Genomic DNA, 21,356 nt, shown 5'->3' on the forward strand with positions numbered 1-21,356 from the left:
AAACAGTTTTGTAAGGAGCCAATTTTCTCGTCTTGACGTTGGTGCATTCATTTTCCTTGTATAATCGCTCTTTTCATCACACCATTTATTACAATCACAATGCGCATTAAGACAATCAAATACAATATCATTTGGTCCTATATGTATTCAGCCTTAAAGGAAGGAGTTAATGGGTGTTAGTAACGTCAACACCAATGCATTCGGTTAAAATATAATATTATCATATTTTAACAACATGTGTGTATAGGAAAGTCTGCCGTCAAGGTGACCGTCTTTCTTCTTTGAATATTGCTAGAAGTTACATTCATAATCATACCGATTCAAAAAGGAAATTTGTAATGCATGTATTTATACATAGCTATAATATGCCTGAAGAAAGGAGCTTGACACCACGTACTTTCCGTCAAATTTGAGCGGTTATTTCTTTCCGGCAAGCGGATCATCATTCTTTTAGCTTTAAGAGGACTAGTCATAGCGGTGACATCACTGACATGAAAACAAATAACATGAATAATGGGGATATTCTCTGCGATCCCAAGCCATAAATCATAAATAGCACGAGGACAAATCATGCCAGGACACACCACACACTGCAACATGCAGCAATTTGTTTCATGTTTTTAACCGGAAATAACAGTGATGGAGTCATACCTCGGTCCACATTCACTATTACTTCCTAAAATGTATCACACACCCGGGTCTCAAGATTCAAATTGATAACACAGTATATGTGAGTCATACAACGATTGTAGCTACTTTGCCTCAAAGTTCATTTCAGACTGGAATCGTTGTGTTGCAGCTCCCGTGGTAAATGTGAATTTTGCCATCGCAATTAAAGTACGATTCAAATACATCAGGATATTTTTGGTACATATTTCTACAGAGGTGTCTGTTCCATGAACAAGGCAGAACATAGAAGAGGTTCTCCTTCTCATTGCCTACAAGCGAGTAAAAGTCTTGATCTCCAAGTTGTCCCACGAAAGAATACTTCTTGGCTAAAGCGGTAGCAACCCGAGGATCAAGAAATACATTGTAGATTTTGCTGCTCCTCATTCGGGCGATGTTCAAAAGCAATACGCCACTGTTGAAACCTGGAAACCCTTTGGAGGGCGGCGAACCCACTCTGGTGTTGGGCTGACGCGTGCGATACACGCTGAACGCATCACGATACGTAGGCTGCTGGTCGTACGAAAGACCGATCACATTCTCTTCACCGAAATCGTCAAAGTGGGCGAAAAGTCCTTTGATGTCGGACAGAAATTTGAGGTCCGTATCGAGCATGATGATGCGGTGAACGAAGTCGGGAAGGATGTTCTTGTGGATACCGACAGAGAGAAAGAAGATGGACTGGTTGTAGTAGCCCTTCGTATTCCCGCTGACAATGCGCTGAACTACGGAGACGTAAGGAGCTAACTGGGCGGCAAGTGTTTGCTGGTCGAGGAAATCGTACTGCGGAAAATACATGAACATAGAAATAACTTTATAGTCAGCATTGAACTATATTTCATGTTTCAGAAATGTTCTGATTTGAATAAACATAAAACAGCTTAATTTCTTTATCACATGGGGTTAAAAACTCCGCAGTTGGATACAGCAATATACAATTTCACCATGATGTATTCAGGAGAAGTTGTTGACCTTGTTGACCTGGATTTTCAGTCGTTTTGCAAAGAGGAATATTTTCCAAATCACATCCCAGCTGGACTTTCCCTATTTAAGTTATAGCTGCTGGACATTACATTTTTAATTTATTGAGTAGAGTGCCCTGCGACCTTTTAGACTTTTAGGGATTTAGCCTAAAATCGATGCTTCAACTTCTACTTGGCTGATTATCAAGAAAATTCACCTTTTTGTTTTTCTGTTTCAAACATGAAATCAGCTGTTGTATACCTACTTAAAATGATGATAGAGATAGAATAATAGTAGTGACTAATGGCACTCACTTTTAGCAGGGGCGGATCCAGGAATTCCGTAAAGGGGCGGGGGGGGGGGGCGTAAACAAAATTTCTGGTGCTACTTCCTGGTTTCATCTCATATTTTTTTCGTTTTTGCTTTTTTGTTTTAACAACAAATAAAGATGGGGGGGGGGGCGCCCGATGCGCCCCCCTCTGGATCCGCCACTGCACTATAGGATGTAATCTGAGCCTTATTCAAATAAATAACAATGGGTGAGAATCATCATGTTCGCTGCTTTGTGTCCTGTACTGTAAAATGCTTTTGACATTCTACATCATTTCATGTTGAATAGATTAGTACGCCTGAACATGTTTGTATGTATCCATATGACTTATTATCGAGGACGATACATGTCTCGTCGTTTCTAAACTCTCATCTTGAAAGGTTAATATTTTGAGGGGGTCGGACTTGTTCTCAAATCTCCCCGATAAAGTGAAGATCTCATCAAGTGCCTTTCCAAGAAAACAAGAGCTGACATCAATACCTAAACAGATGCAACTGTAATGCTCAGCAAATTGTGTGTCTCATAGGGATTCTCGAACACAATGCCTCAACTCGGGCGGCCTTCGACTTCTCTCCCATTCAAAGGTAATCCATACAGGAAGAGAGTGTGTCGTACAAGGAGATTTCAAATAGTAATGACATTATAAGTCGTCTTAATTCAGCGGGTTGATCATAAAAGCATTATAGCTATTGTTAATCAACGATTTCGAGTTATTTTATTTTCCTTTCTCCCATTTCTTGAATCCAAAATGACCCTCTTTCCATTGCATGTGGTAGAGATCAGTGTTCTTTGAAAGTGTACTTCTTGAAACATATTATGAAATGACTATACAAATGCCGCGGAGCGAGGAAGGGCAGCTGACCTCCACCACCCCCCCCCCAACACACACACACACACAATTTAAGGCGAATTAACATTAGAATCATTCTATTTTTTTTTCATTGTTTGTGTTTTTTTTCCTTTTGGTTCTTTTTTTTTACACGCGCAGGCTCCACCAATATTCCATTTCTCCTCATTAATCGCGAATCCATTTCTCCGCATTCATCGCGAACGCCATACAAATGCTTCTTGAATGCAAAAATGGAAAATCTGTATTCCCATCACGAAGATGTTTTCTTCCCTATGGATTACTGTCAATCTATTACGATGAAGAATGGTCATTAGCCATTGGTCGAGTGGCTGATAAACGTGATTTTCTCCTTCTACACCTTCACACCCGACAAGACAGTAACAGATTTAGGTCAATATTCCAATCCTGTCTAAGCTGAGTGTGTCTTCTCATTGTTGAAGAAGGAAGCAGTATGACCGACAAACAATGAGAGATATTTTAACCACAGCCATGCAGTTTGGACTTTTTTTTTTAATTCAAATTGCAAGTCCTCGTCTTTCTTTCGTCGGGCCTGTGAATCGACGGATATACGGTCAAAGAATAACCTTTTTTGCCTCTTTTTTTTTGACCAAGGAGCTAATCCCACACACTTATTCTGAACCCGTAGGTCTGACGTATAATCATCTTTCTTGTCCCAAAATATTTACCAGCAAAGACTGGTAGTCCAGCTTATAAAAGAACAGGCAACAAATGCTAATGATATTGCTGAATAGTCCTTTCTTACTCTCACGCTCCTTCATGAGAGCATGGGATAACGAAAGTAGGTCAATAATATCTAGAAAGTGTCTTGTTACGGGAAATTTATCTTATGAGGGATGATGCTGGTGCAGATAGTGTCAGAGCTGCCCATCGCAAGAAAGATTATCTGCGTTATCCTGTGGCATAAAGTTGACCTGGTAGAGATAGAAAGAACTGCTTCTCATTTCTTTGACAACATTTGTTTTTCTTTCTAACTGTCCACCAATAACAAGGATTTATAAAGGTTTTAAACTACAACAACCAAAACCCTTCTTAATGCCTGTAGCATGGGTTTGTATCTGCTATAAAACTTGTTCCGACATTAGCGCTAAAGCCGGAACAAGTTTTAAAGGGATGGTATAGTATTTACTGGGGTTAGGGTTCAACTTTTATTTTTATTTTTTTTTTTGCGTGATACTCAGAAACCATGCTATAAAATGCTGTATAGAGCATGCAACTCTAAGAGGAATCAAAAGTTTATTTGATGACAAATGGTTTTGAAATGGTCGATATATCCAAACACGAGGTAATACACAGCGATTCTAATAAAAGGTGGGTCTCACCTTTTATTAGGATCACTTTATTTGGATGTCTCTGCCATTTCAAAACAAATTTTCATCAAACAAACTTTGAATTCCTTTAATAAAAGTATATGCTCTTTCATATTTCATAAGAGGTCTCTCATTATCTAAAAAAGAATCATCAAAAAACGTTGGAAACTTGAAGCCCCATCTCAACGAAACTGGAGTGATAACATCCCTGTAAAGGGTTTAAAGGGGATGGCTAGTTACTGATCAGTGGGAGTCAGTGGGAATGCTGGGGAATGATTGTTCCAATTCTAGTAGGATTCATTTAAGAGGACGTTATATATCTATTGTTGTGTAAACATTATTTGCGTCAGAACGGTCTCATATTCAAGCAATGTGCAGTTTAATGCCCCGTCACTGTACAGGCACGCTTACCCGGAAACATTAAACTGCACATTACTTGAATATGAGACCATTCTGAAGCAAATATTATTTTTCACACAACAGTAGATATATAATGTACTCTTAAATGAATCTCACAAGGATTGGAACAATCATCCACCAGCATTCCCATTGATTCCCACTGATCAGTTACTAGCCATCCCCTTTAAACGAGCTGTAGTCATTGACACAGGAAGTATAACTTAATTTCATCCAGCTTTAGAATACAAATCTAGTAAATTGCAAAAAAAAAAAAAATACGAAAAATAACTCGTGTACGATGTATATGTATAGAGTGTCAGTGTACGTGGCGTGCAAATAGAGAGCAGATGACATCAACTCAGGGGGAATACGGCTCTGAGCCATATAAACTGTCACGCTATTCTAACAAACTTCCGGGCAATTAACCTTCACTTGAACATCTCCACAAAACCATGACTGCAGGCATTGAAAACAGAAAATGTTACCAACAACGAGATTGGTTGGTGACGCCCCATCCCCTCCTAAATATAATCTTATACACAAACTTTGTAGTCAAATATCTTTCCAGGAAAACTGTAGTCGGGTAGTAGAGCATAGAGTAACATTACATGATCTCTCTCCCTCTCTTTCATTCTGATCTCTCCCCTCCCTCTCTCTTTTTTTTTCTCTTTTTGCATATATATATATATATATATATATATATATATATATTATTTTACGTATATTATGTCATATCCATCTTTCTATTCATCTATATCTAAGTTTTACAATAATCTGACGTCAAATACTTCTGAATGTTGTGCATGTTTGGTTCTCTAACGCAGTCAAATTGTGTAGGGCCTATAATACATACAACATGTTTTGACACAACATGTGACGTTTCTGTTGTGAAAGTCACGGCTCGATCTGCTTTTTTTTGTGTGTGTGTAAAATACGTGAAATAGAAGTGAAACGAACTTACCCGAATTTGTATTCTGGAGCCAAATCTGTATTTAAAATCACGCATGGCGCCCTTCAAATATCTTTTACTTGGCTCGTCTACGACGAAATAGAAATGAAGTGGAATTGTTGATTTATCAAGTATAGACTGCATGCAAGCCTCAAATCGCTGTTTGTGATATTGCATCTTATCTACGCTAGTCAATGGTATCAAGACGTAGTTGAACCTTGAATCATTATCGCTTGACGGCAGTAATACCGATCGCCGTAAAACGTCGTCTGCTCCAGATGTCGAGTCGAAGAGCTTTCCGCGTAAACCGAGATAGTCCGAAAAGCGTCGGTACCGATATTTTATGCTGGCTTTCTGCTCTTCCTCCAAACTCGGGCCTACGACCGCCATCAGGTAGCCGATCCAGAAGCACACGAGAAGTATGAACATGGTGCGGATTATGGCCCACATTTTGCCCGAGTTCGACGGTGTCCGGTCAGTGGAATGTCGGGGCGAGGCTGGTGTCTCGAGTGGCATAAATCGAATTGTTTGCGATTTCGACATCCTTCATGTAAACAGCACGTCCAGAAGTCTCATGAATCACCTAACAAATTAGACAACATATGGCTGGGATTGTTCCTCCGAAATACTCAACACGAGAGCGTCTTCGTCTGATTTTTGTACAGGAGATACTTGTCGATTATACTAATCTTTAATTGTGTTCGTCTTCTCATGAACATAGATTAGAGTGAGATAACACTTTATCGCTCTTGTCTCAAAAATATAGAATTATTTGGTGCTCAAAACACAGTAAGTACTCCACTTTTATGATTTCAAGGACTGTTAGTTTTCCGTACTGAAACATATCTCACAAACCCTAGGAATGGAAGACATAACGATTGGACCTCGCGCTGTAGAAACGGAGAGAGCCCGAAGTCCTGAAACGTCCGTTCAGCGAAAGGAGTAGAACTGCGTCCCATAACGATTTGGAATGATTTCCGCAGCCCATTGATTAGTCTTTTCCTCAAACACTGTCAAAGAAACATTTCGCAGGCTGTCTGAAGAACAGACAGTCCACCTGTCAACCGGCTGGCCTCCCCGATCAGGTGTCTTGTGTTCACGCCCTACGAGCCTGCCTCTCATGTCACTCAGCCGTGGAGAGAGCAACTACTATACCGACACCCAATTGCACCCCACAGAGGCTGGGTTCACATAGAAGTATACGGTGTACGGTATATGGTATTCGCTATTCGTCATTCGGTATTCGCTATATATATACGCTATTCGGGCAGTCCAAAAATAAGTTAGTCTAATAAAAAAGAGTAAAATCTTACGAGTTACATGGATGTGAATATGCAAATGAGTGAGCTGACCATGTCATAACCTCACAATTTTCCAGTGATCGTATACAAAAAATGACGAAAATTCAATGTTTCTGTCATTGAAGTCTGAAACATGATGCTATTCCTGGTTGAATAACTTCAGAATAGTGATCAGTTAGATATATTAGGATTTCAGCTTCGGGCATAATTGCGTCTGAATGAAAAACTGGAAATTTCGAAATTTTATGTACAAACTATATGGCAAGTTGTGAGGGAATGACATGCTCACTTTGCCATTTGCATATTCATATTGACTGTTCAAGAACTGTTACCTCAAAAGTCAGCAAAACTTCAAAATATCATAACTCATCAAAATTTTACCGTTGAACTCCTATTATTTTACTCTTTCTTATCAGACTAACTTATCTTTGAACTGGATTTCCCCTTTAATACTCATTTGGCGCCGTCAAGTCGACCCAGTACACCATCAACTGCACCATCAACTCCCTATCCCATGCTGGGAGGATTTCTTCTTCCTACACAACCATCCCAGCAATTTTGTTAACAGTTTCTAAACTGAGATTACATTGGAACGTACCATTTTGTTACAAGAAAGCTATAAATTGAGTAATAATAAAAAAAACTGACCCAACTCCACAAGGGGTCATTTTGGGTAAATCAGTTAAAACTGATTATTTTTAATTTGTTTAATGATATCATATTTGATCATGATACACAACACAGCATCAGAATTTCAGTCTACATTCTTATTTTTGCTAAAGGGCAAATCCAGACCAAAATTTTCATCATTTCCTAAACGAGAGATGGTATTCACTGCACGAAAATCGAACAAGCACGATTCCAACTACAGTATACTATACTATACGCAGCTATACGGCATTTTCGAATAGTGCCCTCTATATGTGACCCGGTACATTGTATTAGGAAATCCTATCGTTCGATTCGAGCTATTCGCGTGCCCTCGAAAACGTGCACCGTATACCCGAATAGTGTACTCCTATGTGAACCCAGCCTAAGGCTGCGTTCACATAGAAGTATACTACGAAGTATATAGAAGTATACCATGCCCGAATACCGTATAGCGAATAGCGAATAACGAATAGCGAATACCGTATACTTCTATGTGAACCCAGCCTAAACGACGAGCCTTAGGCTGCTTTCACATAGAAGTATTCGGTATTCGGTATTCGGTATTCGCTATTCGAGCACCGAATACACCATCACCCGCACCGTCAACTCACCATCCCATGTAGTGAGGATTTCTTCCTCCTACATCGCAGCAAATCTTATTAACAATTTTTAAACTGCATCAGAATGTCGGTCTACATGCTTATATTTGCTAACGGGCAAATCCAGACCAAAAGTGTCATTATTTCATAAACGAGAGACGGTATACGCTGCAAGAAAATCGAACAAGCTCGATTCCCACTTTGCTATACTTTTCGCAGGTATTCGGTATATACTTTCTAATAGTGCCCTCTTATGTGAACCGGTGTGAGGAAATCCTATCGTTCGATTCAAGCTATTCGCGTGCCCTCGAAAAACGAGCCCGAATACCCGAATAGTATACTTCTATGTGAAAGCAGCCTAAGGATTTTCCGTGAGAGCAATTTTAGCGCCACCTATAAAAACAGAAGACGCGCGGGTGTCACGCTCACTTGAGAAGGAGGTTGTGGTGCTCGTGCCCGAGAAGGAGCACATTGCCTTCATGCATGGCACTCCTTGTGAGACTCTGGGCTTCTTAGAAGAAAACGAAGAATAGAGAGGGAAAGCGAAAGAAAGGAGATTCGGGAATTGCTGCTGGTCATTTGGCAACACTTTCTTCATTTGGAGTATGCCCTAGCTATGTGTGCCCTGTTCTTGGAACTCCTTTGGAGCACCACAACCACATATAGTATAAACTACGATTCCTGCCAATTTTGGTAAAACTCCAGCCACAATACAGGGCCAGCACTACGTTTGTAACAGTGAGGGAGCCTAGTTTATGAGAACAGGGACACCAATTCATTTTGAGGATGGAGGGGGATACATTTTGGATGACAGTTATTATTGTGTCCCAATATCGGCTGCCAAACAAAAACAAAAACAAAACAACGACGGACGGTCGCATTATGTTACTGGAGTCATTCGGCTCAGGTGAACAGCTGAAAGGAGACATGTCATTGTTTAACCCTTTGTGTGTTTAATTGAGTCCAGATTTGCAGAGAAAACCCCATAGTATTTTACACTGTCCAAAGTCCTGGCCCAGAATGGATTAAGATACATCATAATTTTTACTTGACGTTTTCTGTTGAGAAATCGGTGACGTAGGTTTGTTTTTGATATTTTGGTAAAGCTTACCAGCGAATACATGCGCACGCGCGCACACACACACACGCACACACACACCACATATGATTATTACATGCTATTATGGATATGGCAGGATGCCACGTTGACGTATGCCTATATGCCATATGTACTATATTGTGTGTATAATTTTGATGGATACCGGCCATCGCTATTGTCGAACTATAATTTTACACACACACACACACACACACACCCACACACACACACACACACACACACACACGCACACACACACACACACACACACACACACACACACACACACACGCACACGCACACACGCACACACGCACACACACACACACACACACACATATCTGTGAGAGAGATGTACATGATAGCAGGAAAATGTGGCTCGCAGACCAGATAAAGACGTCAGTTTCACTCGAGTCAGGCAAGCTAAAACTCAGTATGCACCAAGTAACTGACAGATTCTGTGGAGAGTGAATTACCAGATTACAAAATGCCATTCCTTCAAAGTTTGCATCACGAAATCTTTATTAAAAATGTCATAAACTACAATTCATTACTTTTTCTTCATACACCTTTTACAATCAATGCCAGTTTCTCTTTTCACATTCAGAAATCACAGAAATGAAAGAAAGACGCACTCGAAGACAAGTATACAAGAACAGTGAAAAATCGTAAATAATGACAATATTGACATTTGACTTTTATAAGTTTACATTCTTTATCCACACTATATACATACTTTGAAATTGAATAAGGCGAGACCGTAGACGTACATTGTAACATGGTATTAACATAGTTATTCAGATAGGTTTAATTTCAATACTTGTTATCTGTTGTTTGCGTGCTTTTTACATAGACTAACCTTGTAATTGGTAAAGACAAGATTATACCCCTTGACTATACCGACAGATCCTTTTTACTTTACCATAACCTGCCGTCTTTTTTTAACCCATTGTCTCTTAACTCATTTATAACTCTTACATCACTCTATCATATATTCCCTTTTATCTCTGATCCGTTCCGACCTAAAAATCCTTTCTCATTGTTACCTTATATAGATTACATAGATCATGTAGATGTAGGCTTCACGAAATCTAATTTCGATCATTATTTTGAATTTCAACTTCGTGATGACTTTTGCTAATGTGAATATGGTTTCACGTCACGTGTATAAGAATTGTTTGAAATATTTATTGATTCCTTTAGTGTTTACCTCTTGTGTGCCCACGAAGCTCTGTCCCTCAATCTTTCTCGAATTTTGTATTGTCCTCAACAGAAAGTCAGCTGAAACAAGCAAAATACCAAATAAAAATATGCGCACGATTGCCATTACCAGGTGCACTATCAGCTCACAATATAGCCAGTGATGGCAAGACTGGTTTATACAATACAATTCTACCCCTTCTTTTGCCTTTTTAAAATAATTCTTTCCAATATTTTCCATACAGCATTGACTTTCATTCTATCTGCGGACGGTGTAGTTATATCTTGTCATTTAACGTGAGTTTGTACATTTGTTACAGACACGTGCATGACGTTAGGCATTGCGATGCTGCAGGTAACATAACTGTTGATCACAACTTGACATTGAGAAAGTGACGGAAGTTTTGTCTTTTTGTGGAAAAAAAATGAGCGATCGTAGAAAACAAGATGAAAATAAAAATGCGTAGTACATATTATGTTCCAACAGTTCTAGAATTGGTGATGGTGGACCTATACTCCCATCTGCAGAAGTCGAGATGTACATAGAGTTGGTCGAGACAATTCAAAGCAGGGTTCGCTTATTATTTTTACGTGCGTCAAAGAAGGAACACATGGAAAAGAAAGTGGTAAAACCTCCTATTTTTTCATTTGTTAAGTAGATTCTTTCCTTTACACATTGGAAAACAAGGGAAATCGTAAAACAAACGAACAAACTACTAGTATAACTACACACCAAAATCTACAAACTACTAGAAAAAAAAAAATGAGGCAGATACGGTTATCATAGTACACATCTGAGAATATGAAGCAAAATCAACCACAGCAAACTGCGTATACAAGAAATTGAAGTGACACGGATAGAGGATAAAATTAAATGCCAAATATCAAAAAGTGTGGATGATGTGTCTTAATTGAAGAAAGATTTTATCCATGGGGTCACATCTGTGAGAAATAGAGACCTATTCACGGCAGGACGTTAGTGTTCAGTCAAGGAGGTATATAGAAAAAAGAGCATCAATTCCAAACAGGAGTAAATTCATCGCCTAAAGCATTGGACCCTGGAGTGAAAGTACCTGGACACATTTCTGAGTTTTACTTTTGCTGGACGAGTAACCAATGTCTGTCGGAAACCTGTTAGACAATATGCTATCATCATAGCCGTTTGTTGAATCTTTGCCAGTCGCTTATCCGCCGAATCCGTAGAGAGTCCTTCCTTGTCGCTTGAGGGCGTAAACAACATCCATGGCCGTGACAGTCTTTCGTTTCGCGTGTTCGCAGTATGTCACTGCGTCTCTGATGACATTTTCCAGAAACACCTAAAAGAAAAGATTCAACTGCGTTACAATGTGTCTTGTAGAGGTTCGAAAACATTTTTTTAAATTACCAGTTAATTAATCGTTGTGATAAGTCTTTTTTTTTTACCCCGCAAAATTAAAAATACATCCTACATGGCTCGTAACAATACATACTGCTTATTACGGTGAGGAAGTTGGAAAAAAAAAACCCATGCTGGAGTCTAGATCCAGGGTTCTGGTTTGACATAGGATATTTCTTTTATATCATGTTCCCTCTAGATATTACACCTCATTTGTATTCCCCCTATCCGACCAAAACTGCCGTAAGCAGTGTGTAAGCAGTCTTTAAGAATGCTGACAAAAAAACAAACAAACAACAAACCACACCAAACCCTCCCAAAAATAACAAAACAGAAAACCCACAAATTTTAGGGGGTTCAAAAGGAACAACCATAATTATAGTTGTTTCACATCAACGTGGCATAGAAATCGACATAGTGTGGAAACTGAGATGACGGTGTTTAGCACCATACAAAGCTTGATGTGCGAGTTACACACACACACACACACACAGAAAAGCAGTTCGCTGTACCAAAGCACTTCTTTGTCGAGAAAATTTAAGTATCCATATAGTCCGAGCTGTTTTAAATATTAGCTGGAAGTGAAAGCTGTTTTCCTCGCTGCATTCCAATTACACCGAATAATATACACATTAATTATATATGTTAACCCTTGACTTCTCCAGATGTTTTAGTGGTAATGACTGTAATAATGAGCACGACAAAATGATCTCCGGATCTAAAAAACGCGAGCAGAGGAAACTGATTTTGTTCAAATAATTCAACATTTTCATCGCTTTTCAAGATGAATGCGGAATACAATATAAAGTATTATAATGTGCTGTGACGTGCGTGTCCAGGCTTATATAGTACAAATGTCTGCTTTATATAAATTTACACTGCCGATGTAATGCAAAAGCAACTTGAGTCTTTATGAATTTTAGAACGCACACCAGGTGACTGATATTTCCTTCATGTGTGTGATTCCAGATCGTGTTCAAGTTTGCACTAAAAGTGTAATATCAAACATTACGGAATGGTAGATATTTCCTTCTGACCAGACCCCTCTATCCCTCCCCCTAAAAAGCAGAGACACAATGTCTATGAAAATACTGAACTTGCACAATGTCTGCACAAAACAGTAGCAAAATATGAAAACCCTATATGTAGAATCATCGTATTATAGCCATATGAGTCTGCAAGTTACTTGTATAAAAAAAAGAATGTTTTCTCATACCCGTTGGTCTTTGACATGAAATTAAAACGAGATATCCCATCAATAATTTTAATGTTTAACAACTTAACGAAATTAAAATGAAGGGAAAAAATTAAAGTATTTACGATATTTGCGTGCAAAATTAACAGAAGTGTGAAAGTGACTACATCTCGTATAATAATTGCTATTTCGAATTATTAATATTTGGTGAAAATGACATTTAAAGATTCTGTTTCAACGGTTTTTTAAATTTTTATCGTCCAGATTTGACGAAATTGTACTCTGTTCGTCTTATTTCACCATATTCAAGATATCGGGGACAAAGTGTTGAACTTGTTAATCTTTAATATATTGGAATCTGCGTAAAACGTGAATGATTTTACGTTAATTTTATGTCTTCAATAAACCTACCAAGTTATTACTTGGCCCTATTGTTTCAAGCAAAGTCCAAATTTTCAAAAGACGCACTGATTTAAGTATGATTAAATTATTACAACAATGTTAACAGCTGATCCTTATGCGTATTTCATAACCATGTGATGGGAAATAGCCATAATTTTTTTTTCTATAAACGGAATAAAAAGAGCTTTGATTTGTATTTTACATTGTGCAATACTAATATCAAGGTAAGATGAATACATAAAACACACGTTGGGTGTTTTCTGAAGAGATCTATCTAGATTAGACTAGCCTAGTTTAGCCTAAATTCATGTCTATGTGAATTTATTGAAGTAAATTATTGGATACCACAGGAGTAATGAGTCGGGTATTCCACAGAAATTAAGCAACGATTTAGACAGCATATTTTTGAATAATGGCAAATACTTAAGGACACATAGACTATAAGCTATGATAACGTCACAATAAAAAAAATGAGCTAGATAAAGGACCCACTCCGTCGGCATTGGTCGGCTGCTTTTACGCTCACGTTTTATATGGGATGAAAAGAAAATGGACTTGTTTCAGGGTATGCCAAATAGTGAAATTAACCATTCTTTTTGTAAAACTTGATATCCCAGTTTGACAACAGTCAACTGGTTCATGTATTCTTATATTCTGACTAATTGGGACTAGATTTTAAACCCATTCTCATACCGTACCTTAATGTCCCCTCAAAAAATTTCTGGGCAAACATTTTAAGTGAAAACACAAACAAACAAAGTAAGTGACTTTCATATTTTGAGGTCTATACTTAAAACAAGATAGGCAAAGTAGGACTCTTAACTAAACTAAAGCTGTGACAACTCGATAGAAACAAAAATGAAAGATGTCCACCTTTAGAACGCCTCGTGTCTCCTCGTAGATAAGACCAGAGATTCGTTTCACTCCACCCCGACGGGCCAGGCGACGAATAGCGGGCTTGGTAATACCCTGGATGTTATCACGAAGGACTTTACGGTGTCGTTTGGCACCTCCTTTTCCAAGTCCTTTCCCGCCTTTTCCTCTGCCTGACATAGCGACTAGTTTGTGGTCAGTCTGACTGGTAGATTCCTGCTGCAGTGGACTCTGCCAATCCCCTGGTCAAGTCGAGTATTGAGGGAGAATATTATAGGAGAGCTGAAAGCTGTTCCCGACGTATCCTTGCTTTTCGAAATGATTTTTCCACGAGACGGATGCAAACCAAATGAATTGACAGGCACCTTCACTGATGTGGTAATAAAACCAGTTTGTAGATAGCTCGGGTGCACGTTGGTACCAATGTCCTTTCTTTTTGGCTCAGTTGGTTGGGCACTTTACTGGTTTTCAAAGCGACATAATAGGTATAAGATTGTCCGACGTAACAATTTATAGAATTCATACTCAAACAAAGAATTAACATACGTCGTCGACCAGGTGACCAGAACTGCCCGTCCATAACACTTGGGGAGGTATCCATTATTGCTTTACATTGAACGCATGAACAAACATGAGCAAGCTTTTCTTCTTATTATTATTATACCAAACACCAGGCTTTAATGAAATTTTTTTTTTTTTCTAGTCAAGAAGATGCGCTGGCGAGCCCCATTTATGAGGATGTAGTCATGAATCATTACATCGCAGGTGTTAATCTCATAAGCAGTGAATTTAAAAACCAACATGCCTTTCAGCACAAAATGACCTTTTCTGCTCATGGCCAAAGTGGAACTCCGAAATGACGTAAAGCGTTCTAGTTGAAAGGAAGAAAAAGCAAACAAACAATGTGTTTCACCAATTAATTAGTCTTACAGTTTTTCTGTTTCTTGATGGAATGTTTGTCACGTAAACAGATGCATGACATTAAGAGCGAACATTGCTCCCGCACAAGAATTTGAAGCTTATAGGTAAGAGGACACAAGCACAGCAGACTTTAGAACCAAACTACAGAACAAAACAATTTCTTCGCGCCCTTTTGGAGCTCAGTACCCCAATCTCCCGCGTCGAGAAGGTAGCGACCAGTCAGTTCAATCAATTTGTTTAAGCGTCATACAAATTTTGGTCGAGTCCAATTAATGCATTATTCTCAAATAGCAGATGCAGCATATTTACCCCTCCACCGGCGTTGCGCCTCTGTATTGTACCAGTTACAGTCAATACATGGATACAAGATCTTCTGATAATTAGGTCATAAATTGAGAAAATCGCGAAACAATAAAGCCCTTTGCTAATATTTTCTGTTTGTTGATAACCTTTCTAGCATCTCATCTCCTAGTGTGACACATTTTGTGATTTCTGTCGCTAGACGAGTGTAATAATTCACTGTTATTTATTTCATCACTGAAGGCGAGTGCTATATCGACACATCCATAGACTTGTATACATAAATCCCGAAGGCGTGCACACATACACGCGTATAAGTGGCAGGTGCCACGAATTACCCATTCAAATAGTCTCTCATAATCTATTGTTCTTAATTTTTAACAGAAAATTTTACAAAAAGTTAGCAACAGGTCATAAAAGAAAAAATGCAATAGCTCCCTCATGTGGTAGGGAGATAACCACGCCCTGTCCCTTTGGTCGATCTCCTTAGACTTAACACACAGTGAAGACCCAGAAGCAGAAAAAAAAAAAAGAGGTGACAATACCACGTTTCAGCTTTTCACATTGCCCTTAAAATTATCGTAATTTCTCCTATTTTTTTTTTTTGAGGGGGGGGGGGGGGATGGATCCCATATTGCACCATATCGTTAGAATTTCAGTTCTATAGAAATGCAAAAGCTCCCGTGTGTGTGCGGGGGGGGGGGGGGATACCCCGTCACTTGTGTTACTTACAAGTATTGAACATGATATTTGTGTCCCCATGCAAAGAAAATTATCAATGCCTAGTAACGACCATGATCGATTGGTAACGCATGAAGAAAGGTTGTCTCGCTCAAAGTAATGACACACTGAGACTCACCGTCTCAATGTCTCATAAATGATTCATTACATATTACCCAATCTTGGCAATGTTATCTTACTTGTAATGATGAAAATGCACCATATCACTAGAAATTTGTTCGTGCAATAGAAAGTTTGACGAATCATTGTCTACAACAAATGAAAACTAAATCACGCAGACTGCAGTCAAATACTCGGAAGTGTATTACAGAACTTGCGGTTATTGTATATAGTCCACGTATCATGCAATGTGCTGATTCTCAGAAACATTCTTTGTTATATCAAGGTATGCATAGAATTTTAAATGTGTAGGCTAAGTAAATCAGCCTATTTAGAGTGCACCATCTGACCATTTAGCGAGTTCGACATATGTTTGTGCAAGCAAGCAAAGATCATAATCATGTTGTTGAAGTCGAGATTAGTTTTGTTAAGTATCATACTTTTTGATGATTATTTGAACATTTGGCATTATGATGATCAAGAGTCTTCTTTTATTTCTTTCACTTCTTAGATCGTCGTTGCAATATACAAGAGATAACATCTCTCTCTATTCTTTTACTCAGTACCATTCTGTCCTTCGGGGAACACAGAATAAGCCCTAATGACGTACCCGAGGTAGTATACAAAGCAGAAGTAGTTAACGATAATATTCATCACTAATGTAGGAGCGCTAAAATGTTGCGAATGTAAAACCTAATTCACTACGACTAGGGCTGAAAGCAAATTGGAAGAAGATGGCAACAAGCTGAGGTGAATGCTGAACACAGGATGTTGAACGAAGGAATCAGGTGCATGTGCGGGGTGCAGTGGATGAACACAAGTCAGTCTGTAATTAGCTCATGTACTCATTGGTAGAAATGACCTTTCTTTTTTCTCAGTTGGTTAGAGCCAGGAGGTTCTAGAGAATGGAGTCACGACCGTCTTATTTCCTTTGCTAGATGTTCTAAGCCGCCGCTCAAAAATATTTGAAGCATGTGCCGAACAGGATCTGCCGAGCAGATACGAAGACAATTGACTCGTGTCTCATTTATTGCATAATCACCAGCCACTTTCAAAGGAAGATATGTCTTTGTGATGGTAACTACTTTTCGCTATCCCTTCTTATGAAATGTAGGTGGTACAGACACGAGGATGTGCGAATAGAAATTGAGCAAAAAAAATGCTGAAATAAAGATGAAAATTACTCGACTGGGCATACCCGGGCACTAATCTGATATATCTATCAATAAAGAATTGTACTTGAAGATTATTCCATATTAGTTTAATTTGTTGAAATTAAGCGGAAAAGAGAAAAAACCAGCTTTCCAGGATGGTACAATTTTAAACATTTGCACATGATACAGCTCAGATTTACACTTTTGCATAAAGTTCTGCACGGGGTTGACTTTTGTTTTACATGCTTTATCATTAAGTGACATTTCATTTCATTTAACAAATAAATCAGCAAAATGGCCAACAATTTGATAACGTTCAAAATGAATCTTCAGATTGCTCAGCGAGACGGCGGCGTCGAACATCGATCATCAAAAGGCACAGGAAGTGCACCTGTGGAATTATTTTGTACATCAATAGAAATCTGACAACTGTTTGAATAATACAGCCAGTTGGAACTCCATGTATAAAACCTCCTTGGTTAAACACTCCACTCGTTTTCAAAGCGGCATAAGGCTGCTTTCACATAGAAGTATTCGGTATTCGGTATTCGGTATTCGGTATTCGCTATTCGCTATTCGAGCACCGAATACACCATCACCCGCACCGTCAACTCACCATCCCATGTAGTGAGGATTTCTTCCTCCTACATCGCAGCAAATCTTATTAACAATTTCTAAACTGCATCAGAATGTCGGTCTACATGCTTATATTTGCTAACGGGCAAATCCAGACCAAAAGTGTCATTATTTCATAAACGAGAGACGGTATACGCTGCAAGAAAATCGAACAAGCTCGATTCCCACTTTGCTATACTTTTCGCAGGTATTCGGTACTTTTGAATAGTGCCCTCGTATGTGAACCGGTGTGAGGAAGTCCTATCTTTCGATTCAAGCTATTCGCGTGCCCTCGAAAAACGAGCCCGAATACCCGAATAGTATACTTCTATGTGAAAGCAGCCTAATGCATAAGCTTGCCCGACGTAACAATCATGGAATTCGAGTTCGAACAAAGTATATAAACTTGCGTTTATACCAGGTGACCAGAATAGTCCGTCAGTTAACATTTTAACAGGCATCTATTTCATTGCTTTGTATTGAATGCAATAAGTTAACAACCTTTTCTTTTGATATTGCCAAATGCCAGGCTTGCTGTCAGGTAGCCTTTTGTCAAGGCCCTCTCGCTGTAATGGGCGAGCGAAGCGAGCCCAGCCGAGCGCGCCAGCGCGAGGGCCTTTTGAGATCTGCTTCACACATTATTATTCATGACACGTGAACCCTTCTGAATACTCATTTTAATGGCTTCCGGTCAACCAATGGAATGGCGCGCTCCCCGCATCCTCAGCCTCGGTGGTCATGCCTGTTCGCATGCATCACTGACCACCCGAGGAGGTCTGCCACGGAACTCTACACACTCTGTGTGTAGAGTTCTGTGAGAGTGTGTAGAGTTCTGTGAGGTCTGCGGCAGCGGCGTGCATTCGCTCTATTCAAATCGGGTTCGAGCAGACAGACACGCTGATTGGACCCCGACTTTTGCTCCCGAAATCGGGGAGCAAAAGTCGGTAATTCAAAGGGCTAACAAAAGGATGCGAAGCAGATCTCAAAAGGCCCTCGCGCAACCCCACTCAGCTGGGCTCTCTTCACCATACAGCGAGAGGGCCTTGACAAAAGGCTAGCTGTCAGGTGGATGTGCTGGCAAGCAACGCTTAGATAATGATCGCATGAATAATCATGACATCACAGATGCTCATCTCAGTGAATACACCAAAATGCCTGTTGGTCCAATGACCTTTTTATGCTCATGCGTAAAGTGGAATTACGAACTGGTCTGTAAGAAAGGAATGAAGGTGATGAGAGAGAAATAGAGTAGAGGTCAATGAGACTGTGTGACAGCAAAGAATCTAAACAAACTGAACGAAATAGGGAATTGAGACTGGAAAGAAAGAGATAACCAAAAGGAAGCTCTACTATCAACTGCCTTACACGAATATTAAAGCTTCATTCACACTACGAACTAAAATTGTAGGTCGCCTAAGAAGGTGTACCTTTCAGTAGGTCTCGCTCTTTCTTCTTACTTGGTGTCACTGAATGCATTCAAGTTTTGTGAAGTTTAAAATAAATAAGCTAGTTTACTAATGTGTACGTATTCAACTTCATAGATACTCTCCCTCTAAAGACATTGTACCAAGCTCTTCCATCCGCCCGCAAAACATCTTCAATGCATTGCTATGCTTAGAATGTATTTTGCACCATTAGTTGTTTGTATGTCGGGCAAGGCTCAACCAGCCTCCGGCAACCTTTCTTGCTGTCAGAAAAGTCTTTGTTATAAAAATATGCCTAAAATTTGAATATACTAACCTCATTCTTGTAAGAGTAGGAGCTGTGCGAGTGAATACATATACCAGAATGAATAGCTCGACGCGTGATAAGGAATAGACCGATTATGTAACGTATTACAATTTGTGGATATTTCTTTTCCTACCCTATAGTCCATGGGCCAAGACCCGAAAAATGGGTTGTTGGTACCATCTGAGGTGGCACAACCTTTTTGGTGTCATTTTGTTTGTCGGGCATAGATATGCTTATCAAGCTATGATAGCATTTCCAAATGAGTAGCTTAGTCATAATAAATGAATTTTTAACCAATTTGGTCTCGTATTTATATCCCTATACTTCTGAATCGAAACTAAACCGCTGTACAAAGCAGAGCACTGCCTTTTGTATGTCCACAGGTGTTCTGTTGTAAACGCGGTGCGCTTAGTCTTTATTCAAGGCAGCGAAGGGAATATTCAAAGGGTTATGATGTCCACAGCTGTCACGCGGTGCGCTTAGTTCTTTATCTAGACCAATGTAGCGTTATCATATCTAAAGTTCCTCATAAAAGGGATTATCTATACTATTTTTACACTACCCTATCAACAAATACTTCAGTTTTAAACAAAAATCACTCTGTTCATTTACAATATCATTCATTATAATGTATCGTAGTGTACCGGTACATTGTTTTTGCAGTATCTTATATTGTTGGAGGGAAATAAAGCGACATTAGCGTGGTATCAGCGTTTTCACCGTAGCGTTTTCACCGGAAAATGATAAATGATTGAAAAATACGGTAAAATTTACTAGGAATTGCTTTTGTTGTTGTTGTTTTTTAGATAAAAGGATATACACTGTATCATACGCTTTGGATATTCCCTTCGCCGTCTAGAATAAAGACTAAGCGCTGTGGACATCATAACCTTTGGATATTCCCTTCGCTGCCTTGAATAAAGACTAAGCGCACCGCGTTTACAACAGAACACCTGTGAACATACCATAGAACATACAGAAGACAGTGCTCTTCTTTGTATGGCGGTTAGTTTCGATTCAGAAGTATAGGGATATAACAACGAGACCAAATTGGTTAAAAATTCATTTACTATGACTAAGCTACTCATTTGGAAATGCTATCATAGCTTGATAAGCATATCTATGCCCGACAAACAAAATGACACCAAAAAGGTTTTTGCCACCTCAGATGGTACCAATATCTGGCCTGGCCCATGGACTACCCAGCTTAGTCACGAAGCATTTCATTCACCTGCTCCATTCCATTTAGTTCCCTGGCAGAAATTCGCTTCGTTGTTGCTAGGAAGGGCAAGCCTTCGGCAAGCTTTGTGGTTGTTAGGCTGCGTTCACATAGAAGTATACTATTCGGGTATAATACGTTGCGCGTTTTCGAGGGCACGCGAATAGCTTGAATCGAACGATAGGATTTTTTAACACCGGTTCACAGAAGAGGGCACTATTCGAAAATGCCGAACATGCCGAATAGCATAGAATTGAATAGTATAGCACAGTGGGAATCGCGCTTGTTCGATTTTCGAGCAGCGTACACCATCTTTCGTTTATGAAATGATGACAATTTTGGTCTGGATTTGCCCTTTAGCAAAAATAAGCATGTAGACTGACATTCTGATGCAG

At 39.3% G+C, this 21,356-nt stretch overlaps 2 protein-coding genes across 2 annotated transcripts; both read right to left on the reverse strand.

Moving 5' to 3' along the window:
• Nucleotides 1-774: 774 nt before the first annotated feature.
• On the reverse strand, nucleotides 775-6,002 carry LOC140238742 (xyloside xylosyltransferase 1-like). The gene is made up of 2 exons (XM_072318638.1): nucleotides 5,499-6,002; nucleotides 775-1,449 (listed from the first exon to the last, which is right to left on the reverse strand). Exons 1-2 carry the CDS (start codon nucleotides 6,000-6,002, stop codon nucleotides 775-777), a joined length of 1,179 nt encoding a protein of 392 aa, XP_072174739.1.
• A 5,518-nt stretch (nucleotides 6,003-11,520) lies between these two features.
• LOC140238743 (histone H4) lies at nucleotides 11,521-14,361 on the reverse strand. Its single transcript, XM_072318639.1, has 2 exons — nucleotides 14,182-14,361; nucleotides 11,521-11,652 (listed from the first exon to the last, which is right to left on the reverse strand). Exons 1-2 carry the CDS (start codon nucleotides 14,359-14,361, stop codon nucleotides 11,521-11,523), a joined length of 312 nt encoding a protein of 103 aa, XP_072174740.1.
• Between the last annotated feature and the right edge of the window lie 6,995 nt (nucleotides 14,362-21,356).

The sequence above is a fragment of the Diadema setosum genome, chromosome 15 (genome assembly GCF_964275005.1).
Source record: "Diadema setosum chromosome 15, eeDiaSeto1, whole genome shotgun sequence".
Lineage (NCBI taxonomy): Eukaryota > Metazoa > Echinodermata > Echinoidea > Diadematoida > Diadematidae > Diadema > Diadema setosum.

Coding starts and splice junctions, on each gene's coding strand:
- LOC140238742 (XM_072318638.1), bottom strand. CDS start 6,002: ATGCCACTCGAGACACCAGCCTCGCCCCGACATTCCACTGACCGGACA. Junction 1,450..5,498: donor GCTCCAGAATACAAATTCGG/GTAAGTTCGTTT, acceptor TATTTTCCGCAG/TACGATTTCCTCGACCAGCA.
- LOC140238743 (XM_072318639.1), bottom strand. CDS start 14,361: ATGTCAGGCAGAGGAAAAGGCGGGAAAGGACTTGGAAAAGGAGGTGCC. Junction 11,653..14,181: donor AGACACGAGGCGTTCTAAAG/GTGGACATCTTT, acceptor CTTTTCTTTTAG/GTGTTTCTGGAAAATGTCAT.